The sequence below is a fragment of the Microtus pennsylvanicus genome, chromosome 2 (genome assembly GCF_037038515.1).
Source record: "Microtus pennsylvanicus isolate mMicPen1 chromosome 2, mMicPen1.hap1, whole genome shotgun sequence".
Classification (NCBI taxonomy): domain Eukaryota; kingdom Metazoa; phylum Chordata; class Mammalia; order Rodentia; family Cricetidae; genus Microtus; species Microtus pennsylvanicus.
Window position 1 is genome coordinate 153,199,305 of NC_134580.1, and position 25,021 is coordinate 153,224,325.

Sequence of the window (25,021 nt, forward strand, 5' to 3'; positions counted from 1 at the left end):
AATTTGACTGGAATTTTCTTTTTTTTTTTTTTTTTTTTGGTTTTTTGAGACAGGGTTTCTCTGTGGTTTTGGAGCCTGTCCTGGAACTAGCTCTTGTAGACCAGGCTGGTCTCGAACTCACAGAGATCCGCCTGCCTCTGCCTCCCGAGTGCTGGGATTAAAGGCGTGCGCCACCACCGCCCGGCTTTGACTGGAATTTTCTATGTGTTGCATAGAACCACATGGTGGCTTAGAACCATCTGTAATGAGGTCTGGTGCCCTCTTCTGGCCTGCAGGCATATACACAGACAGAATATTGTATACATAATAAATAAATATTAAAAAAATAAAAATGCTTTTAAAAAAATTTATGGTCTTCATTTGAGAGGCAGAGGCAGGTGGATCTCTGAGTTCGAGGCCAGCCTGGTCTACTGAGCAAGTTCCAGGACAGCCAGGGTTACCCAGAGAAACCCTGTCTTGAAAAAATAAACAAAAATTACAGTCCTTTAATTAGCTTACTAAGTAGTGGGTTTCTACTAGACTTTTTCACACACCTTTACTTTTTGGTTAACCAACCCCCTACACCTCCTCTCCCTTTTCCCCACACCCACATTCCCAATTAAATCTTTAAATTCTAATATTCTCTGTGTTCATATTGTATTTAAATACTTTACACATATAAATACAACTTTAAAAGTTCCACAATCAGCCAGGTGGTAGTGGTGCATGCCTTTAATCCCAGCACTCGGGAGGCAGAGGCAAAATCTCTGTGAGTTTGAGGCTAGCCTGGTCTCAAGAGCTAGTTCGAGGACAGGCTCCAAAGCTACAGAGAAACCCTGTCTCACTCTCCTCCCCCCAAAAGTTCTACAACTTTTAAAAACTCCCAACGCTCTTAATTGTGAGTTCTGTAAAATCAAAAACAAGTTATGTATTTTTTTTTAAATTCCAAGAAAGACACAGATTACAGTAAAACAAAAGCCCAGCAGCGTATACCCATTTTCTGTAGTTCAGTATCCAGCATCTGGGATCACTCTTGATCTTCTGGGCTCTACAAGGCTTGGGCAGTTCCACCTCTCCAGTTTACCAGGTGTGGCACACATAGCTTGTCTAGTTGGCTCAGGCTGGCTCTACGTCACACCTGCCACTATGCTTGGTGGTCGTCTCTCCTGGCATTTTCTTCTTCAGGGTTCCTGACCCTATCACATAGTGCATTTCGTGCCAACAAAACCAATACCATCTTACACATTACCAGGTTTGGCTGTCAGCCTGAGATGCAGCCTTAGCTCCCTCTGGATCACAGTTTCTGAGTGTTGACAATACTTCCCAGAAGATCTCGCCTTGGTGATGCTGGTAACAACTGATTTTCTTCAGGCCCAGCTGATGAGCATCTATTGACCCAGTGAAAATAGAAAGACCTTCACAGAATAATACATTATATACTGTGAACATTCTTTATAGGGTCCTTGTTTTCCTCTGGGCTCCAATGTCTGCATTTCTCTCAGCACTGTTCGTCTCCCACATTAAGCTTTGAGCGTTAATGACTTTTCCAGCCCGAAGTCCCACACATTTCTATAATCTTTCACCTAAACAACATGATCAGGTCCATTGCAGCAACAGCTCTGCTTTTTTTAAAAGATTTTTTTTTTTATGCATTTAATGTATATGAGTGCTCTATTTGTATGTATGCCTGCATGACAGGAAATCCCATTATAGATGGTTGTGAGCCACCATGTGGTTGTTGTGAATTGAATCAGGACCTCTAGAAGAGCAGCCAGTGCTCTTAACTGCTGAGCCATCTCTTCAGGCTACACCCCCTACTTTTCTAAAATGTCTGTCTGTCTGTCTGTCTGTCTGTCTGTCTATCTATCTATCTATCTATCTATCTATCTATCTATCGTGTGCACAGTGTTCTGCTTGCATGTATGCCTGCAGGCCAGAAGAGGGCACCAGATCTCATTATAGTTGGTTGTGAGCTGCCATGTGTTTGCTGGGAGTTGAACTTAGGATCTCTGAGCCATCTCTCCAGTCCCCCATACCTATTTCTCATCTAGTTTGCTTTCTGTTGCTGTGATGAACACCATGACCAAAAGTAACATGAGGAAAGGTTTTATTTTATTTTTGTTTTGTGGGACAGGGTTTCTCTGTGTAGCCCTGGCTATCCTAGAATTCACTCTGTAGACCAGGCTGGCCTAGAACTCAGAGATATACCTGCTTCTGCCTCCCAAGTGCTGGGATCAAAGGCATGGGCCTCCAGGCTGAGCAGGAAAGGTTTTATTTGGCTTATACTTCCATGTAACAATCCGTTATTGGGGGAAATCAAGGCAGTACTCACTGACTTTTTCACCTAGCATTTTGTATAGCCCATGCCCATCTGCTTAGGAATGACGAGGTCCACAGCAGTGGGGCTCTCCTTATCAATTAGTAACTAAGAAAACGCCTTAGCTGGGCTTGGTGCGCACCTTTGTGAGTTCAAGGCCAGCTGATCTACACAGCAAGTTCTAGGCCAGCAAGGTAATGATTCCCTGGCTCACAAAGAAAAAAGAAAATGCCTTACAGACCAGTCTGATTCTTCAGTTAGGTTTCGTCTATGGTGACTCTAGGTTTGTGTTGACAACTGACTCTAACCATGACAGCCATGCCTGGGGTAAATTGAATATTCAAAGTGGTTTTTTTTTTTTTTTTGGTTTTTTTGAGACAGGGTTTCTCTGTGGTTTTGGAGGCTGTCCTGGAACTAGCTCTTGTAGACCAGGCTGGTTTCGAACTCACAGAGATCCACCTGCCTGTGCTGGGATTAAAGGCGTGCGCCACCACCGCCCGGCCTTCAAAGTGTTATTTTTAATTTGCATTTTCCTGATGGCTAACGATCCTGAACACTTTTTTTTTTTTTTTTAAAGAGGATGCAGGATCTGTCTCACAATAACCACATTCACACAGGGTAGCCTGAAACCCAGGAGGCTAACTCCATACTCAAAGCACCAATCCTGCCTCAGCCTCTGGGGCCGCTAGGATTATATTACAGGTGTGTGCCACTGCACACAACCTAGTGTTTATTAGCTATATGTATGTCTTTATTTTGAGAATCTTTGTTCTGTTCCATAGGCCTCTTTTCTTTCCTTTCCTTTTCTTTTCTTTTCCTTTCTTTCTTTCTTTCTTTTTTATTTTTCAAGACAGGGTTTCTCTGTGTAGCTTTGGAGCCTGTCCCAGAACTTGCTCTGTAGACCAGGCTAACCTCAAACTCAGAGAACTCTGCCTCCCTCTGCGTCCCGAGTGCTGGAATTAAAGGCCTGCACCACTACCACCTGGCCATAGACCTTCTTTAGACCTTTTGACAGGGGTTTTCCTGCCTTTCTGTCTGTCTCTCTTTCTTTGTTTTTATTTTATTTTATTTATTTATTTATTTATTTATTTATTTATTTATTTATTTATTTATTTATTTTTGGGGACAAGGTTTTTCTGTGTAGCTTTGGAGCCTGTCTTGGAACTCAACTTTGTAGACCATGCTGGCATCAAACTCACAGAGATCCATCTGCTTCTGCCTCCCAGGTGCTGAGATTAAAGGTGTATTCCACTACAGCCTGGCTGGGTTGTTTTCTTGATGTTTAGTTTCTTGGATTCTTTGTATATTCTTCCTCTCTGTAGGCCCTCTCTCTCTTTTTTTTTTAGTATTTATTTATTTATTATGTATGCAATATTCTGTCTGTATGTATGCCTGCAGGCCAGAAGAGGGCACCAGACCCCATTACAGATGGTTGTGAGCCACCATGTGGTTGCTGGGAATTGAACTCAGGACCTTTGGAAGAGCAGGCAATGCTCTTAACCTCTGAGCCATCTCTCCAGCCCTGTAGGCCATCTTTTGTAGAAGGAGTTTTTTGTCCCTCCAGCCGTTCCTTATTAATTATAAATAATTAAAAAGAGACTTATTAATTATAAATGTTCGGTCAATAGCTTAGGCTTGTTACTAACCAGCAGCACTTACATCTTAAATTAATCCATATTTTTGTCTATGTTCTACCATGTGGCTCAGTACCTTATCTTAGTATGGCATGTTCATGTCCTGTTTCCTCTGCATCTCCTGGCGACTCTGTCTTCTTCTGTGCTCTCTTTTTGTCTTAAGCCCCACCTAACTTTTTTTTGCCTAGCTGTTGACCAGTCAGCTCTTTATTAGCCAGTGAGAGTCTACCAAAAAATTGTTCCACAACACTCTCTTCATTTTATTGACATTATTTTTTGCTGTGTAATAGCTTTCTAATTTCATGAGGTTCCATTTGTTGATTATTGGCCTTAATTCGTGAACAAATGGAGTCCTAGTCAGAAAATCCTTACTCCTATCTAGTCAAATATACTTTTTCCTTTAGTAACATTTCAGGCCATATGTTAAGGTTCTTGATCCATTTAGAATTGATTTTTTTTTTTTTTTGCAGGCTGAAAGATAAGGATTTAGTTTTGTTCTTCTACATGAAGTCCAGTTCTACTATAACATTTGTTTAAGATCTCCTTTTCACAGTGTGATTTTGGCATCTTTGTAAAAAATCAGGTATCTGTGTGTACTGATAGGAAATTGAGACCACTCATATTCAGAATTCTTGCTGAATTAAAGGTGGAGCACACCTTTAATTCTAGCTCTCAGGAGGCAGAAACAGGTAGATCTCTGTGAGTTCAAGGCTAGCCTATTCTGCAGCGTGAGTTCTAGGACAGTCAAGGCTACACAGAGAGACCCCGTCTCAAAAAAGCAAAAATAAATAAATACAAAATAAAAATGTTCAAAGTCGCCGGGCGGTGGTGGCGCACGCCTTTAATCCCAGCACTCGGGAGGCAGAGGCAGGCGGATCTCTGTGAGTTCGAGACCATCCTGGTCTACAGAGCTAGTTCCAGGACAGGCTCCAAAGCCACAGAGAAACCCTGTCTCGAAAAACCAAAAGAAAAAACCAAAAAAAAAAAAAAAAAAAAAGAAAAACCAAAAAAAAAAATATTCAAAGTCCTTATAAGTGGTGTGTATGGATTCCTGTCATTTTGTTGATTTTTGTAGTATGTTTGTTTTTTCTTCCTGCTTTCTTGCTTAACTATAAATAACAAAAAGTTTATTCTTTCTTGTGGCCTCATGGGCAATCTAACTGGGCAATGTACAAACAAAAACAAAACCACCATGAGACAGAAATGCAGATTAAATCAGAAAATAAGAAGTAAAAAGAATACTTATAATACTTGTAGAAGGCATTGTTGGCATAGCCGTGCTTTTAATTGAAAGGTTAAGTTCTGGACGAAATTAGCTTTAACTTCCACAGGAAGGAGCTAACCAGCTTCCACAAGAAGGAGGGCTCATGTTCATTTTCCATCTTTAGCAATATGAGAGAGAGAGAGCAGAAAAAACACAAAACTCTGCACTACTTTTGTCTCTTTTGTAAGGTTCAGAACACTACATGTTGGTGTTTTTCCTGGATGTTCCTCTGTAACAGGAGGAGGAGAGGGCCCCTTGTTCTATTCCAGCTGCCCAGCTGGCTTACACCCGAAATAACCACACAGAAACTGTATTAATTAAATCACTGCCTGGCCTATTATCTCTAGCCTCTTATTGGCTAACTCACATCTTGATTTAACCCATTTCTAATAATCTGTGTTCACCACAAGGTCGTGGCCTACTGGGAAAGATTCAGCATGTCTGACCTGGCAGCTCCATAGTCTTCTCCGCCTACCTAAGTTCTGCCCTAACCAATGAAAGCAACACACAAACAGAAGGACTTCCTCAGTGTAGATGCTGATGCTCACTTTATTGTTGAATTTTGTTGCTTGGTACAGGCAACTGAGATTTTTTTTTTATTATGTATACAACATAATAAAAGATTTTCTTTATTATGTATACAACATTCTGCCTCCATGTATGCCTGCAGGCCAGAAGAGGGTGCCAGATCTCATTACAGATGGTTGTGAGCCCATGTGGTTGCTGGGAATTGAACTCGGTCCTCTGGAAGAACAGTCAATGCTTTTAACCACTGAGCCATCTCTCCAGCCCGGCAACTGAGATCTTTCAAAGGACTTTTTTCTTCAAGACAGGGTTTTGCTGTAGTTGTCAAGCCTGTTCCGCCTGGCTGGGTGGTGGTGGCGCACGCCTTTAATCCCAGCACTCGGGAGGCAGAGGCAGGCGGATCTCTGAGTTCGAGACCAGCCTGGTCTACAAGAGCTAGTTCCAGGACAGGCTCCAAAAACCACAGAGAAACCCTGTCTCGAAAAACCAAAAAAAAAAGAAAAAAAAGAAAGAGATCCGCCTGCCTCTGCTGGGATTAAAGGTATGAGCCACCACCACCCAGGTTCAAGAGTTTTTTTTCTAAGTGTCTAAGGAACATCTTTCCTTTGAGAAAAAAAAATGTTTTGTAGAATGTTAATTTTGAAATAATTTTAAACTTGCAGGAACTTGGAAAAATAGTATCGTAAAATTTAGGAAAGGAGCTAAAGAGATGGCCCAGGAGTTTAGAGGACTTGCTGTTCTCCAGAGGACATCAGTTTTCTCACACTGCTTGTAATTCCATTTCCAGGGGATCCAGTGTTTTCTTCTGCCCTCTGTGGTTGTCTGCACACATAGTCCTGCAAACGTGTGTGCAGACATTATACACACACACACAGACACGTAAATAAAAATAAAATAAGGCAGTTGTTGTGATGTATGCCTTTAATCCCTGTATTTAGGAGGCAGGGGCAGGTGGGTGTCTGTGAATTTGAGGCCAGCCTGGTCTACATAATGTATCCCAGGCCTGTCAGGGATGCGTAGTGAGATCCTGTCTCAAGATAAATAAAATAAAATATCGAGAATAAATTAAAAAATTACTAGGCATTCTGGCCTGTGCCTTTAATTCCTGCACTTAGAAGGCAAAGGCAGGTGAACCTTTTATGGTTTCAAGACTAGTCTGTTCTACAAGTTTCAGGCCAGCCAGAGCTACATAGTGAGACCCTGTCTTCAGAAAAAAAAAATTCTTCTATGCTCACTCAGTTTTGTTGCATCTTACACAATTTTAGTAAATTATAGAAACCTTTTAATTAATATTGGCACTATATTAACTACAGATTTTATTTCAGTTTTACAATATTTCTATAAATATATTTTCTGTCATAGAACCTGGTCTAGGATTTCCCAATGTATTTTGTCTTTTTTGTGCTGGTTAATTTTAACTGTCAGTTGACATAATCTGGAATCACCCGGAAGAGAGTCTCAATAAGGAAATGCTCAGGAACAGGCTGGCCTGTGGGCATGCCTGTTGGGGTTTGTCTTGATTATTGTTTGAGGTGGGCAAACACACCCTGAATGTAGGTGGTACCATTCCATGGGCTGAGCCCTGAATTGTATAAGGGTGAAGAAAGCTACCTGAGCGGAAGCAAGTGAGGGTGTGTTTATTTTTTGCCCTTGACTGTGGATGTATGTGGTCAGCTCTCTCAAAGCCTCTCCTGCCATGATTTTCCTGCAGTGATGGACTGTAACCTGGGGTCCAAAGTCAGATAAACCCTTTCTTCCTTAACTTGTTTTTTTGTTTTTGTTTGTTTGTTTTGGTTTTTGTTTCACCACAGTGTTATGTGTTGTGTAGCCTTGGCTGTCCTAGAACTTATTCTATAGACCATGCTGTCTTTGAACTGGAGATCTACCTGTGTCTGCCTCTGCCTCTGCCTCTCAAGTGCTGGGATTAAAGGTGTGTGCTTCCACTGCCCAGCTCCTAAATTATTATTATTTTTTTAATATTTATTTATTTATTATGTTTACAATATTCTGTGTGTATGCCTGCAGGCCAGAAGAGGGCGCCAGACCTCTTTACAGATGGTTGTGAGCCACCATGTGGTTGCTGGGAATTGAACTCAGGACCTTTGGAAGAGCAGGCAATGCTCTTAACCACTGAGCCATCTCTCCAGCCCCTCCTAAATTATTTTTTAGCCAGGGCATTTTATCACAGCAACAGAAAAGAGCTATAATGTTTAGTTTCTTCCAGCTGGAATAGCTCCTCTGGATATGAGCATTCTGCTTTCTGTGCTGGTGGGAAAGCTGACCCTTTATTTGTGTTGTTTGGTTCTTAGTTTAATGGCTATGCTGGGAGCCTCTTCTCAAGTGGGCCTTACGAGAAAGATGATGAGGAAGCCGATGCTATTTATGCAGCTCTGGATAAGAGGATGGATGAAAGAAGAAAAGAAAGAAGGTATGTTATTTCATACTATGCTTATCCAACTTCGAGACAAAATAAATTTCTTTTTGTTGTATTTTATTTTGGGCTAGGAAGAAAGTTGTAAAACTTGTCTATATGTCTACTTGACTTCAGATGCTACGTGGGCCTTGGTCTGTAACACCTGTTCCTGCATAGCTGGGTATTTTCAGAATAGCCTCAAGGCTTAGACTAAAGCTGCCACAAAGGGAGCAGAATTTTGGGTATTGCTTTGACTATGATCAGGGACAGGGTCTCATTGTGAAGCTTGACTGGCCTAGAGCTCACAGAGCTCTGTCTGCTTCTGCCATCTTAGTGTGTGCACCACCGTGTCCACTTGGGTCACCCTTTTTTGGAGAAGGATGGAGAGGATTAAACCTGGGATCTTTTTTATTATTTTTCCGAGATAAGATCTTACTATGTAACTCTGGATGTTCTGGAACTCTGTGGAGGCCATGCTAACTTTGAACTGAGAGATCCACCTGCCTTTGCCTCCCAAATGCTGGGACTAGAGGTGTGGGCCACTATGCCCACCTTTGGGGGTTTTGTTTGTTTGTTTGTTTTGTTTGATTTTGTTTTTCAGAAACCTGGGATCTTACCTTGTTTGGGCTATGTAGATACTTTCCACCAAACTAACCCATACCTTTTTTTGGTTATTTATTTATTTGGCTTGTTTTGTGGTACTAAGGAATTGAATGTAACACCTCATGTATGGCAGTCAAATTCTTGACACCTGAGCTATATCCTCAGCCTTTTTTTCCCCTTTTCCTCCCCTTTTTTTTTAAAAATGTATTTTTAAAAGTTTTTCTAGACAGAATTTCTCTCTGTAGAACTCAGAGATCCACCTGCTTCTGCCTCCTTAGTGCTGGGATTAAGAGTGTGTGCCACCACTGCCCAGCTCTTTGTTCTTTTTTAAGTATTATTATTTTAAACTTTTGAAAATCTCTCTCAAACATTATTATGTTTAAAACATTGCACTCATTATCTATATGAGTGTTTTGTCTGCATGTGTATCTGTGTAACATGTTCTTGGTACCCTTGAAGGAAAAAAGAAGGTATTGGATCCCCTGGGTCTCAAGTTACAGATAGTTGTGAGTTGCCATGTGGGTGCTGGGAATAGAATCCATTGAAGAGCAGCCAGTGCTCTTCACATTGAGCCTTTTTTTTTTTAAATTTATTTATTTATTTATTATGTATACAATATTCTGTCTGTGTGTATGCCTGCAGCCCAGAAGAGGGCACCAGACCCCATTAAAGATGGTTGTGAGCCACCATGTGGTTGCTGGGAATTGAACTCAGGACCTTTGGAAGAGCAGGCAATGCTCTTAACCTCTGAGCCATCTCTCCAGCCCCCATTGAGCCTTATTTTTTTTTCTTTTGGTTTTTCAAGACAGGGTTTCTCTGTAGCTTTAGAGCCTGTCCTGGAACTAGCTGTTGTAGACCAGGCAGGCATTTTACAGAGATCCGCCTGCCCCTGCCTCCTGAGTGCTGGGATTAAAGGTGTGCGCCACCACCACCCAGCAACATTGAGCCTTTTCTCTAGCCCTTTTTTAGTTTTTTGAGACTGAGTTTCTGTACTCATATCATAAAACTTACTTTGTAGACCAGACTGCCTTTAAACCACTTATATCTTATATATTATATCTTCCTTTAAATTGTGTGTGTGTGTGTGTGTGTGTGTGTGTGTGTGTGTGTGTGAGAGAGACACCCTTGGAGGCTAGAGACTCAAGCTACTTAATATGGGTGCTGGGAACTGAGCTCAAGTTCCCTTTAGAGCAGTATGACCTCTTAACACTAAGTAATTTCTCAGTCCTTTCCTTTCCCTTTCTGTTCTTGAGATGCTGTTTCATTATGTAGTCCAGGTTAACCTTGAATTTATGGAAATCTCTTTCGTTGGCTTGCTGCATTATCAGATTTGTAGGCTATCTTTATTTATATGAATATTTTATATGCATGGATATGTGTGTAGTTGGATTTTTTGTAGGAATTATCTGCTGTGGAATAATCCTTTTGTACACTGAAGAATTGTCATTCATATTGGTTTAATAAAAAGCTGAATAGCCTATAGAGGGGGTGACCAAACTATGGATGCTGGGATGAAGAAGGGCGGAGTCAAAAAAATTACCAGCCAGACACAGAACAGGAGATGAACATGGCATATTAATAAAGGTACCGCCATGTAGCAGAGTGTAAATAAGGAATATGGGTTAACTTAAAATATAAGAGCTAGTTAGTAATAAGCCTGAGCTATTGACCAACCATTTATAATTAATATAAGCCCCAGTGTGTTTGAGTGACTACAGGACAAGAAAACTCTGTCTGCCACCATTGGTTTCCCAGGAATGACATGGAAACTTATTATTAAATATGAAAGATTGGCAGATAGCTTTGACTTGTTTATAACTAGCTCTTATAACTTAAATTAACCCAATTCTATTAATTTACTTTCTGCCTCATGGCTTTTTTATCTCATCTCCACATTGCTCTTCCTGCTTGCTCTGCGTCTCCTGGTGTCTCTGCCTTCTTTCCAGCATCCTTCCAGCCCAGAATTCCTGCCTATCTGTTGGCTGTTTAGCTTTTTATTAAACCAACCAGTGACATATCATCACAGTGTACAAAAAGATTATTCTACAACATTTACCTTTTTTTGTCTAAATTAAAAGGAAAAGTTTTAACTCTAACATTGCAAAACTATATACAATAAGAATCATCAAGTAAGAATTACATTTCCTGCTCTGCATTCCATGTGCTAGGATTAAAGGCCTGTTCCATGTGCCCAGTAGAAACCATACTTTGAGCCTGCCATAGTGGAACATACTTTTAATCCCAGTACTTGGGAAGCAGAGGCAGGCAGATGCCTAAGTTCAAGTCCAGCTTCCTCTACAGCAAGAGTTCTAGGACAACCAGGGCTGGCTACACAGAGAAACCATGTCTTGAAAAAAAAAATAAACCATACTTTGAACTTTTGCTTTTTTTGGAACTAGTAATATGGATAAGATAGTTAATAGGTTTTCTGTACCCCAGTAGTAGGTTTCTCTGTCAATGCAATAAGCCAGATCAAGCCAAATTGGAAAAGAAAAGGAACAGGTTTATTTGAGCAGAGCAACTCCTGGGTGAGTCCTCCAGTCCCAGAAATGGGGCCAGAGAAGTCACACACCTGAACTAGAGCAGGGAGCTTATCTAGCCTGTAGGTGAGCTGGGTTCGTGCCCAAGTGTGGTCAAAAGCTGGAGTGTTTGGGTGGGGATTTAGGCTGCTGGTGCCTTCAGGGGAGGAGCTGCCATAGCCGCCAAGAATTTGGAATTGGCCTTTTTGGTCCTTGGTTCAGAGATTATCTGAGAAGGTGCAGTTTGGAGGGAAGGAGGGGGGAGGGAGGGAGAGAGACAGGCAGAGAGACAGGGATGGGACTATCTGGATTCAGCAGGAGTGAGCTGAAGGTTCCAGCTGAACAATAGTCTCTTGAGTTTTTGGACAGTGATATTGTTGCTATAGCTTCTCGTCAGCAAGGTAACCAATGGGAGGAAACAACTGTTAATTTAAGTCTACCAAATGAGAGTAAAGACCATTACCTAAATCTTTTCAAATTAATAAGCAAGTTTTATTTTCTGTCAGACAAGCCTATCTCCCTAAAGTAGGATTTGAAAATATAGCATCAAATGCAGGAAAGGATAGGGTTTATATTGTCTAAAAAACTACAAGAATAAAGGGTTTTTAAGGGTCAGGGGGCAGTTTCAGAGGAATTTTGGTTACATAGGAACTTGGCTGAACATTTTAAAATTAATTTGGTAGAACATCTTATTGGTATATTCAATGTGTGAGTCAAACTCCGTAGTGTGGAGGAGAGCATGTCAAATTCCAGAAACAGGTTAAAGCATGATCAACTTGAATTTTGCAGCAGACAGAAATGAGCTTGTTCTGACCTTAAAACAAAATGACTTCCATCCTTAAGATGGAGTTAGGCTGGTCCATCACAGCTGACACTGTGGAGTACAATGTTGAAGTGTAGATCAGGTGTGCTGTTTAACGGAATAAAATATGTTTTTCTTTATAATGGATTTTTATTTCTTTTTTTCTGGACACACAGTCTCTGCATAGCCCTGGCTGTCCTGGAATCATGCATCATTATATAAATACATAGACCAGGCTAGCCTTGAACTCACAGAGATTTGCCTATTTCTGCCTCCCAGTGTTGAGATTAAGGATGTGTGCCATCATACCTGACTCTAATGGATTTATTTTTATATAAACATATTATCACTCAAGGAACATCTAGGAAAGTAAAATATCTGATTTCTCTAGTTTCTGTTTTCATTTGGTAAATAATTGAACGATTAGATTTCTGATTATATCTACAGTTGCCTAAAATATATTCTAGGTAATTATTAAGTGTGTGGAATTGTTTTTGGTTGCATAATAAAGATAGACAACAAGACAACTTTATTTTGCATTGGGCATCCAATTTTTTTAAAAATTTTTTTAAAGACATTCATTTTGTATGTATGACTGCTTTGTCTGCATGTCTGTATGTGTACTGAGTGCATGCCTAGTGCCCATGGTTGTCAGAAAAGAGTATTGGATCTGTAGGTGAGCTCTGGAGCTTCAGAGGGACAGCTCTGGAGGGAAAGGTATTCTGATTTGTTTGGAAATCAGGCTATACCTGGAGCTGCAATAGTATAACTCTGGGGGCTGGATAAGGCATCCTGATATATTGTGAAGTCAGGCTACACCTGAAACTGGGGTGCAGTGGGGTGTGGTCTCCCGGCAGGATGTAGTACTCCTGCTTCTGTCCCAGAGAGCTGTTACAGCCGAACTGTGTACGGTTCCTGTCCTAACAGAGCTATCTGTTTCTTCTGCTCCACTTTGGTCCAGGATACTGCTTCTGCTTCACCTTCACTCCGTTAAAGGGAAGCTGCTGCAGAAATGTTGCATCTCCTCTGGTTCTGGCAAAAAGTTTTTCTGCTCAACTCTCCAGAGTTTCCTAGCAGCAGATGTAACTGTTTCTTTTGGTTTTTATGCTCAGCTCCTCTAAGGGAGGTTCTTTTCTGCACGTGTGAAAGAAGATCTTCTTTCACTCTTTTAAGAAAGAGATTTGGGAAGGAGGAGTCCAGGAGAGGGGCTGTCTCTGCCAGGGTAGTAAAGGACAGCCAGCAGCTGAGCAGGCAGAGGGGCTTCTGTAGGGCTTCTTAGGGACGGAGTTTTCCCAGGGAGAAGATTTTCTGCTCAGAGATTGGCTGGTTTTCCTGTTCAGGGATTAGTTAGTTTGTTCAGGGCAGAATTGGCTGTGGTTTCAGGGTCAAACTGTGTTTCTTTCACTGACTAGCTTTTTGGCTCTATTTTCAGGGCTAAGGTGTAATTCTTTCCCTGGCTCTCCTTCTAGGGCCAAAGTGGTTTCAGAGTCAGGGTGTGTTTCTTACGTTCTGGGTTCAGAGCTAAAAGTGTTTCTTTCACTGGCTCAGGTTTCAGGTCCAGGGCATGTTTATTTCACTGGTTCTGGGTTCAGGGTCAGGGTGCTAGGTTTTGTGCTCAGGGATTGATTGGGTTTTTTTGACTGACCCTTTTATCCTGCAGGATCTCTTAGAACTGGAGCTGTGGATAGCCGTGCCTTCTCTACAAGAACAAGCGCTCTAAGCCTGTATCTAATACTTCTCCAAACCCTACATCTAATATTTCTAATGCAGGCACATTTTTTTTTTCTAGAGAGCAAAGGGAGAAAGAAGAGATTGAAAAATACCGAATGGAACGTCCCAAAATCCAGCAGCAATTTTCAGATCTTAAGGTGAGTAGATGGGTTGGCACTCTGGTCCTCAGGCCCTCATCTCAGCACAGATCTCAAGGTGGGCAGACAGGTTGGCACTCTGGTCCTCAGGCCCTCATCTCAGCAGTGGAGGCCAAACTGCTCTGCTGTTGCTACACTGTTGAACCTTTACTAACTCTGCTCTATACTTAGAGGATTAATTGCTTAGGGGAGGTTTGTGCTTCAGTGTATTTGATTATCTGTCCTATGTTTTAAAAAGCAAAGCTACTTTTTTTTTTTAAGATTCATTGTTTATTTTATGTATGAGTGCCCTTATCTTCATATATGCTTTTGTGCCAGAAGAGGGCACCAGATCTCATTACAAATGGTTGTGAGCCACCATGTGGTGCTGGGAATTGAACTCAGGACCTCTGGAAGAGCAGCCAGTGCTCTTAACCTCTGAGCCATCTCTCCAGCCCCTCATTTTTTTTTTCAAATGGGAAACCATCTCTACATCAGTCATTCTAAGGAACAATAGGCCAGAGCCTTGAAGAAGACAGTTATGAAGTTCTGTAGATGACTAACATTTGGGTTCTGCATATTTCCAGAGGAAGTTGGCAGAGGTCACAGAAGAAGAGTGGCTGAGCATCCCAGAAGTTGGCGATGCCAGAAACAAACGCCAACGGAATCCGCGCTATGAGAAGCTGACCCCTGTTCCTGACAGTTTCTTTGCCAAACATTTACAGACTGGAGAGAACCACACCTCTGTGGATCCTCGACAAACTGTGAGTATCTGAACGGGCAAATGGGGCTTCTTTAGTCTGAAAAGGGTGCAGTGAGAGGTTGGATGTTGAATGCTTCTGTAGCTGTGATGTGGAAGAGTCTGCATAACTGTACCTATTAGGACATGGGGAGTACGGGGCAGTGTTTTAAGGCGGTGGAATCCTCAGCATGACAGTGCAAGTCAGTGTTTTTTTTATTCTCCTTAGCAATTTGGAGGTCTGAACACACCCTATCCGGGTGGCCTGAACACGCCGTACCCTGGCGGAATGACACCAGGGTTGATGACACCTGGTACAGGGGAGCTGGATATGAGGAAGATTGGCCAAGCGAGAAATACCCTGATGGACATGAGGCTTAGCCAGGTGAGAATTTGTCATGTATATTTTCTTAAAAATGGTACTGAAAGGAGGAGAAAGGAACAAATTTAGGGGATGTAGCTTAGTTGGTAGATCACTTGTCTCTGACATCAAGGCCCTTCATTTGATCCCCATCATAAACAAAACAAAACATTCAACAAATTAAAAACAGATATATGTAAAAAAATTTTTTAAAAAGATTTATTTATTATGTATACAGTGTTCTCCCTGCACGTATGCCTACAGGTCAGAAGAGGGCACCAGATCTCATTATTTATAGATGGTTGTGAGCCACCATGTGGTTGCTGTTGAACTCAGGACCTCTGGAAGAAGAGCCAGTGCTCTTAACCTCTGAGCTATCTCTCCAGCCCCCGTAAAGTTTATTCTTTATGTTTTGTCATGAAATGATACTCTGCCCTTGTCATAGTGTAGATGAGATTCTGTTCGCAGGTGAGTACAGGGCATGTGCACTTAGCACAGCAAATAAAAGGCCAGAACCAGGCGCTGGTGGCACATGCCTTTAATCCCAGCACTCGGGAGGCAAAGTCAGGAGAATCTCTGAGTTTGAGGCCAGTCTGGTCTACAAGAGCTAGTTCCAGGATAGGCTCCAAAGCAACAGAGAAACCCCGGTGGCTCTGTAAAAAACAAACAAACAAAAAAAACAAGCAGATGAATAAGTAAAAGGCCAGCCCTGTGTGGCATGCTAGTCTGTCCCTTGGAGGTATGAGGCCATCATACCTCCCAACAACGTCACATACTCTATTGATAAAGCTTACTGTCCTTTTTTAAGCACTGGGAATGAATCCAGGCTCCTACACTTGCTAGACAAGTGTTCTATCACTGAACTAAATTCCTAACCTTTTGTTATTGTATTTTGGAAAACTTATAATAGAAAGTATTTTACAATAAAAAACCAATAGCTGCTGGGCATGGTGGTGTATACCTTTAATCTCAGCACTTGGGAAGTAGAGGCAGATGGATCTCGGTGAGTTTGAGGCCAGCCTATGCTACAAAGCAAGTTTCTGGACAGTCAGGTTGTTTGGTGGTGGCACAGGCCTTTAATCCTGGCACTCGGGAGTCAGGCAGGTGGATCTCTCTGAGTTTGAGGCTAGCCTGGTCTACAGAGTGAGTTCCAGGACAGTTAAGGCTATGCGTTTTTTAATATATTATACACACACACACACACACACACTTTTAACATGAATGCTGGGTATTTTAATTTAGGCCCTCATGTTTACTATTAGCCAGACAGCTCACAAAATCTCCAGGCCTTTTCTACTCTTTTTTTTTTTCCTAAATCAGGCTCTTACTTTTTGACTGACCTCCTGGATATGTAGACCAGCGCTCTGGAGCTTTATCTAATTATTCTTTATCAATAAAAACTCGGGAGTCAAATATTGGGGTAAGAATGTTGAATGACCAGAGAAGCAGGGGAGAAACAGCTAGTGACCTTCTGACCTTCACCCTCTCTCCCTCCCTCCCATTATTTGATCCAAAAAGGCTGAGACTTTCTCTGAGCCCTACCCTACTGTTTCCTGTATGTCTCTCTATCTGTCCTCCAAAACCTAGTACCTAGCTCTGCTCTCTGATTCAAAGCAAACTTTATTGGAACACTCAAGAGCATCAGAATGTAGTCAAAATATCCTACAGCAGTGCTCTACCTGCCTCTGCCTCCTGTTTGCCGATTTTAAAGCAGCATGCCCTTGCTGGCTGTTTTTAGGTTGTGGTTTTTGTTTTTAGACAGGGTTGCCCTGTCTTAAAACTCACTCTGTCGACCAGGCTGACCTCTCAAACTTACAGAGATCCGCCTGCCTCTGCCTCCCGAGTGCTGGGATTAAAGGCGTGCACCACCACCGCCCGGCTTTTTAGTTTTTAATGTTGGATTGATACTCAATAAGTTGTGAAGGCCGTGAGCTCACTGTGTAGCGAGGTGGGCTTTGAACTTTGCCTCTTCCTGCCTCAGCCTTCTAAGTAGTTGGATTATAGGCTTCTGCTACCTGGCTTATCTTGGCAGTTTAAAAAACTCACATTTGGGCTGGAGAGATGGCTCAGCGGTTAAGAGCATTGCCTGCTCTTCCAAAGGTCCTGAGTTCAATTCCCGGCAACCACATGGTGGCTCACAACCATCTGTAATGAGGTCTGGTGCCCTCTTCTGGCCTGCAGACATACACGCAGAAAGAATATAATAAATAAATAAATAAATAAAGTTAAAAAAAATAAAAAACTCACATTTATAATAGTAGAATGAACTGCTGTATTGAAATTAAAATATTGTAATTACCAACCTTTAACTTAAAATTTCTTGGTTTAAGTCAGTTTTGGAATGTAGATAGGATTTTTCTTTGGGCTGCCAGCTTGGAAAAGAATGACACAGAGACTTGTGAATTACAAAAGCTTGGCCTTGACTTAGGTTTGTTCTAACTAGCTCTTATAACTCACATTAACTGTGTCTTAGTCTGCGTTCTTGACTCTGTGCAGCCCATCTGCTTCCTCTGCGCCTGGCTGGCGACTTCACCTTTCTTCTTCTGAGACCCCTCTGTCCCCAGAAGTCCTGCCAACCTGCCCCGCTCTTCCATTCTGCTCTTTAAACCAGTCAGAAGGCACTTTGGCAAAGACACATCACAGCATATAGAAATATTATTCCACAACATTGGAAAGACAATTTTTTTAAAATATTTATTTATTTATTATGTATACAATATTCTGTCTGCGTGTATGTCTGCAGGCCAGAAGAGGGCACCAGACCTCATTACAGATGGTTGTGAGCCACCATGTGGTTACCAGGAATTGAACTCAGGACCTTTGGAAGAGCAGGCAATGCTCTTAACCACGGAGCCATCTCTCCAGCCCCCGACAATTTTTTTAATATATGTTCACTTGAGTATTTTTTCCCTGGAACTTTTGGGTTCTCTTTCTGTCTTTGTTGCTTTTCTGTTTTTTCTGTTGATGTGATAAAAGACCATGACCAAGGTCACCTATAACCTATAACCTATAAAAGAAAGCATTTCATTTGGTTTGTGATTTCAGAGTACATAGCACACTTTCTTTTGGACCACCAACAAGCTCTCAAATCATGATGTGGAAACTGGTTATTGGTTCTGAATGCTTGGCCTTATCTTAGCTCAGTTTTAATCTATTTTTTTTTAATCTACATTTTGCCTCAGGACTTTACCTTTCTTTTATTCTGCATATCTTACTTTCCTGTTTGTTCTGTGTCCTTCTGTCTGGCAGCTGCCTGGCTTCTAGACCCAGGCATGTCCCTCTTTCTCCCTCATTCTCTCCTCCTCTTTTTTTTTTTTTTAAAATATTTATTTATTTATTATGTTAACAGCATTCTCCCTGCATGTATGATGTGTGCCTGTAGCCCAGGAGAGGGCACCAGATCTCATTATAGAGGGTTGGGAGCCATCGTGTGGTTGCTGGGAATTGAACTCAGGACCTCTGGAAGAGCAGCCAGTGTTCTTAACCTCTGAGCCATCTCGCCAGCCCCTCCTCTTCTCCCTTGAACCTAGATTTCTCCTACTTATTTTCTCTGCCTGTCAACCTTGCATATCCCTCTGTTCAGCTTTTTATTAGCCCAATCAGGTGCTTTAGGCAGGCAAGGTAAAACAGCAACACACCTTTACATAATTAAATAAATGCAGCATAAACAGATGCAGCACATTTGCATAGTTAAAGTGATATTCCACAAGAGTGTAAGAGTCCATGGTGGAGTGAAGGAAGAGCTGAGAGCTCAGGTTTTGATCCACAACCACCTGCCAGAGAGAGGGGCGCACTGAGAATGGCACAAGTTTTTTTTTTTCTCCCGAGACAGGGTTTCTCTGTTATGTAACTTTGGCTGTCCTGGAACTCACTGTGTAGACCAGATTGGCTTCTAACTCACAGATCTGCCTGCCTCTGCCTCCCAAGATTAAAGGTATGTGCCGTCACTGCCCGGCTGGCACAAATCTTTTGAAACCTCAAAGCCTACCTCCAGTGAGCGTCCTATCCCCTAATTCTTTCCAAATAGTTTCACCAACTGGGGACCAAATATTCACACATGGGCCTATGGGAGCCATTTTTCCCTCAACTCTATCCCTACCCCCAATATCAATTCTTGTAGAAGATTTCTACACTTTCTCTGTAGAAGACATTTTCCTAATCACCAACTGTTGTCTGAGTTACAGTAAGGTGATTTTCCTCCTGACTCTTTTTTTCTTGGGTAGATTTGTTAGGAGGGTCTCCAGGGCCCTTGGTAATTCATTCTTTGTTTTAGACATTGCTGGTCATGTCTAACTGATTCTCACCTTTACCTATCTTGTAGGTATCTGATTCAGTGAGTGGGCAAACTGTTGTGGACCCCAAAGGCTATCTGACGGATCTAAATTCCATGATCCCAACCCACGGAGGGGACATCAAGTGAGTATATTGCAGAATTGGTAGGTTGAAATGGGAACTCGAATTGCCTAGTATGTTGTGGAGTTTTAGAAAAAAGAATATACAGTCAAAATATGACATGGATCTTCTGACAAATGTAGAAATATATTTGTACTTATTTACTGTATGTGTTAACTATTTTACAAATAGTAAGGTCAGTGCTTATGGTGAGCTAGAAAGCAGCTTGTATTTGTCTCATTTTTCCTGTCTGACATTCAGGCCTCAGTTTGTTTGCTCAGGGCCAACAGAGCTCTTTTGGATTTTGCATTTTCAGAATGTTTTCCTTAGCAGTTTATGCCTTGTGTATGAAGGAGGTGCCTTCTCCCTGATTCTTGTCCTATCTCTGGTCGTGTGACCTGATGTGCCTTCTCATTCTTACAGTGACATTAAGAAGGCACGGCTACTTCTCAAATCTGTTCGAGAAACAAACCCTCATCATCCACCAGCTTGGATTGCATCAGCTCGCCTGGAAGAAGTCACTGGAAAGCTACAAGTGGCTCGGAACCTTATTATGAAGGGGACAGAGATGTGCCCCAAGGTGAAGCCTATAGCACATTGCTCTTGACAGAAAACCCTCTGTGTTCTGCCAGGCATGGTACCTACATGGAGAAATGGAGCCGGAGCAAGGTTATCAGTAGAGGGAAAGGAGTTTCTTGCTTGCTTTTATATGGAGCAGAGACTGACCCACCATTATAATGGCAGGGTAAGCTGCACTGAAAGGGAAGAACTAGGTAGCTTGTCATAACAAAAGAAAGTGCTGACTGCTCTTCTAGAGGACCTTAGCTTGATTTCCAGAAGCTACGATGGCTGCTCACAACTGTCTGTAACTCCATTTCAGAGGATCTGATGCCCTCTTCTAGGTATCTGGGGGCCCCAGAGGTAGTACTCACTTCTCCCTTGTGGTTTCTAGGCTGTTTTTACTGAGTTTTTTACTTTTTATTTTTCCCCAGAGTGAAGATGTATGGCTAGAAGCAGCCAGGCTGCAGCCTGGGGACACAGCCAAGGCTGTGGTGGCACAAGCTGTCCGTCATCTCCCACAGTCTGTCAGGATTTACATTCGAGCAGCAGAGCTAGAAACTGACATTCGAGCAAAGAAGCGTGTTCTTCGGAAAGGTAAGCCTTCCTGGCAGGTGTTCTTACTTTCTGATGCTTTGTTCTCTTGGAGAGCAGCTTTGCTCCTCTGCTCAGGCTTTCTGTGAGAGTAGTTAAGAAGCTGGTGATGTTGTCTAGGCCTTTTCCTGGACTGGTCCCTCTGCCCTTGAACCTTCTGTAAGGAAGGGACTCTGGTGGGGAGTTCTCACCCTGGTTGGAGGCCACATCCCTGCTTTATAAAGTGTGAGTCACTGTCATCCCGATTTTCCTTATTCGCAGTACAGGGACAGCTTGAATTCCAGCCTGCTTCTATGGCTCCCCTCTGACATGATCTAAGGTGTTTCTGCAGGGTAGTGTACCCCTTGGTGTAGGTCTGAGGTCACTGATGGTCACATCTGAGTACAGGGTCGTTGAATTCCTTCCTGCACTGATTGGACTGCACCTCCTGCTACCCATCCATCCTCAGCTAAAATACAGTTTTGCCTTCGTTTTTTAAAAAGAAAATTAAAGATTGCTAGGCAATGGTGGCACATGCCTTTAATCCCAGCACTCAGGAGTTAGAGGCAGGCGGATTTCTGTGTGTTCGAGGCCAGTCTAGCAAGGTCCAGGAAAGCCAGGGCTACACAGAGAAACCCTGTCTCAGAAACCAAAAAAACAGAAGAATTTGTGTGTGTGTGTACATATGTATACTAGAGTCCCAGAGGCTAGAAAAGTGTCCATCAAATCCCCTGGAGTGGCGTTACATTCGAGAACAACCCTACAGGGTACTGGGAACTGAAATGGGTCCTCTGGATGAGGAGCAAGTAATCTTCTTTGCGTCATCTCAGAGAAGTTACAGCATTTGTAGGCAGTTTGTGAATTGCTTGTTACTCTAATTCATAAAAGTAGTGCTGTTGTTCCCTGTACCAGATCTTGTCATAAATGCTGCTTTTGAACTTGGCTTCAGAACAGAAGCTGGTATCCAGAGTAAGCACTTTACCTGGATGAGTGATCTCCGGCTGGTAGTTTTACTGGGATTAAAAGCGTGCATCACCTCTGATGCTCCCCATTCTGTACTTAACATGTTTATCTAAAATGTGCAGACATTTTTTTCTTTCTATTTGTGGCTTTAGAAAATTATATAGTGTGTATGTGTGGTCTATGTATGTGTGTGTACCACAGTGTACATGTGGAAGTTAGAGGACAACTTGCATGAGTTGGTTCTCTCTTAATTATTCATCCCAGGGATTGAGCTCGAGCTTTCAGACTCGGTGGCAGGTACCTTTACCTGCTGAGCAGCCCTTTTGTGGGTTTTTGAGACAGGGTCTCATTGTGTTCGCTAGCTAGCTGACGCCTTGAACTTAAGGCTGTCCTCTCCTCTGCCTTCTGAGTGCTGAGATTACAGGAGTGCACTGCTGCACTGGGTTTGTGGACACAGGTGGTTTCCCCCTGCAACATCTAGAAGAATATTTCACAGGACTGTCTTACTGTAGAGGTAGTTTGCATGGTCAGTGTGCATTAAGGTTCTTGAAAGAGGCAGATTAATTCTGTAGGCTCCATGCTCTGCAATCATGCTTCTTTTGTAAATTGGAAGGTAGATCTGGAAGCTCTGTTAGAATCAAGTGAATGTTTTGTTTTGTTTTTTAAAATAAAATATGTGTATAAGTGTTTTGCCCACATTTACATCTCTGTATCGTATGCGTGCCTGGTTCCCACAGAGGCCAGAAGAAGATGATCTTCTGGGACTGGAGTTAGAGAAGGTTGTCAGTCACCACGTGGGTGCTGGGAATCAAAACCCGGTCCCCCCAAAGAGCAGCCAATGCCCTTCATCGCTGAGACATCTTTCTAGCTCAAAGATTTATTTATTTATTTACTTTTACTGCATCTCTGGCCTCTGAGGTACTGCATGCGCCACATGAGGAGAGCCTCAGATGCCCCTAGAACTGGAGTTCACAGACAGTTATGAGCCACCAAAATCTCTATTCTCTACAAGAGCAGCAAGTGCTCTTAACTACTGAGCCAGTTTCCAGCCCTTAATTTTTGTTTTTTGTTTTTTCCCCCTCAAGACAGGATTTCTCTGTAGCTTTGGAACCTGCCCTGGAACTTGCTCTGTGGACCAGGCTGGCCTCAAACTCCCAGAGATTTTCAGAGTGCTGGAATTAAAGGCAGGTGCTACCACTGCCTCACAATTTTTGCTTTTTGAGACAGTCTTACTACATAGCACTGGTAATTGTGATATAGACCAGGTTGGTCTTGAACTCATAGAGATCCTCTCTGCTTCTCAAGTGCTGGAATTAAAGTTATGCACTACCATAACTAGCTTTTCCCCCCTTTGTATGTGTAAGCAGAGCGTGCTCTCTCTCTCTCTTTCACTCTCTCCCTCTGCTCTCCATTGTGAGGTGAGATTGAGCAGTGACTGAAAGGCCTGTGTGGAATTCTCTGTAGATTTCAGTTGCCATCTGGAACAGAGGTAGGTACCCCCTCTCAGTCATTGGAAGTGATATTGATGATGTTCTTTCCAGTATTTTTCTTTTCTTTTCTTTTCTTTTCTTTTCTTTTCTTTTCTTTTCTTTTCTTTTTTTTCTCCAAGACAGGGCTTCTCTGTATAACAGCCCTGACTGTCCTAGAACTCACTCTGTAGACCAGGCTGGCCTCAAACTCACAGAGATCCACCTGCCTCTGCCTCTTGAGTGCTGGGATTAAAGGCGTGTGCCACCACTGCCCGGCTACCAGTATTAGTCTAAGGAGAATTTACTTACATTAAGATTTAGTTACTCTTGATTTTTAGTAAGTGCTTGATTCATTACTGTTTTTTTTTTTACTATGTTCTGCCTGTAAGTCTGCCTACAGGCCAGAAGAGGGCACCAGATCTCATTACAAAGGGTTGTGGTTGAACTCAGGACCTCTGGAAGAGCAGCCAGTGCTCTTAACAGCTGAGCCATCTCTCCAGATCCCCCCCCCCCCCCCCACACACACACTTTTGGAATAATGAGCTGCTCTCTAGTATTAATGATGCTTATTTACTTAAGATTTAAGGGTTTTGTTTTTGTTTTTATTTTATTAATCCAGGATCTCGTGTACTGGTCAAGCGCTTCGCTACTGAGCTATAGCCATCCCCAATTTTTAACATTTTAAATATTTTTAAAAGAGACATTGTCTCATTTAGCCAGGTTAACCCCAATCCTGTTATTGGGTTTAATCTAGGAATCTTCCTGTCTCAGCTTCCCAAATACCTAGGTCTATGGGTGTTCATCACTGCACCTGGCTCATGTTCTCTTTTTAGCATTGGTCATGAACTCCTAGGTTCATGTTTGAACACATCACAGAGTGTGTGTGTTTGTGCATGTGTGTGTGTGGTGATGGGATGGTGGTGTTGATTCCGGGGTTTCATACATGCCAAGAAAGAGCTTTATCCGTGAGCTACGCTGCAGCTTTTGTTTGTTTGTTTGTTTTGTATTTTCGAGACAGGATTTCTCTGTGGCTTTGGAGCCTGTCCTGGAACTAGCGCTTGTAGACCTGGCTGTCCTTGAACTCACAGAGATCAGCTTGCCTCTGCTCCTGAGTGCTGGGATTAAAGTAGTATGCCACCACCGCCCGGCTCCACTGCAGTTTTATACAGTGGTCTTCATCCACAGTTTCACTTGTTTCAATTTCCGACATTCATACACAACATGAAAACTAATAGACAATTGTGGAAGTAAGCAGGGTATGGGGACATATCCCATCCTGTGAAAGGTAGAGACAGGAGGATTAGGAGCTCAAAGTCTTCCTTCACTACGTAAAGACATCCTTAATTATATAGCAAATACTGGAGCTTGGAGGAGTAAGTCACAAACCAAAAACTTGCAGACTGCCGAGATAAGTCATTCACAAGTTTAAGTCACAATATATTCTAGGAATATGGAGAAACTTCTGCCACCTGCCAAGAACCTGGACTGCCTCTGTGGGCTGTCCATGCTACCTCTCATGCCGCTTGCCAGTGAATGCGTCATCGTCTTAGTTATCTAATGATGAAACATCTCTCTCACGCACACACACACACGTCTTAGTTACCTAATGATGACACATCACACACACACACGTGTCTTAGTTATCTAATGATGAAACATCTCACACACAAACACACACACGTGTCTTAGTTATCTAATGATGAAACATCTCACACGCACACACACACACGTCCTAGTTACCTAATGATGACACATCACACACACACACACACACGTCTTAGTTATCTAATGATGACACATCACACACACACACACACGTCTTAGTTATCTAATGATGAAACATCTCTCTCACACGCACACACACGTCTTAGTTATCTAATGATGAAACATCTCTCTCACACGCACACACACGTCTTAGTTATCTAATGATGACACATCATACACACACACACGTCTTAGTTATCTAATGATGACACATCACACACACAAACACGCACACACACACACACACGTGTCTTAGTTATCTAATGATGACACATCTCAACACACGCACACACACACAC

At 42.3% G+C, this 25,021-nt stretch overlaps 1 protein-coding gene across 1 annotated transcript in view; it reads left to right on the plus strand.

Moving 5' to 3' along the window:
• Prpf6 (pre-mRNA processing factor 6) overlaps nucleotides 1–25,021 on the plus strand; it is a 57,546-nt gene that overhangs the window by 4,351 nt on the left and 28,174 nt on the right. Inside the window, exons 3-9 of the mRNA XM_075963434.1 lie at nucleotides 8,029–8,147; nucleotides 13,846–13,924; nucleotides 14,491–14,667; nucleotides 14,872–15,027; nucleotides 19,325–19,419; nucleotides 19,819–19,975; nucleotides 20,388–20,550. Of these exons, the coding sequence (XP_075819549.1) occupies nucleotides 8,029–8,147; nucleotides 13,846–13,924; nucleotides 14,491–14,667; nucleotides 14,872–15,027; nucleotides 19,325–19,419; nucleotides 19,819–19,975; nucleotides 20,388–20,550 (946 nt within the window). The remainder of the gene's footprint in view (nucleotides 1–8,028; nucleotides 8,148–13,845; nucleotides 13,925–14,490; nucleotides 14,668–14,871; nucleotides 15,028–19,324; nucleotides 19,420–19,818; nucleotides 19,976–20,387; nucleotides 20,551–25,021) is intronic.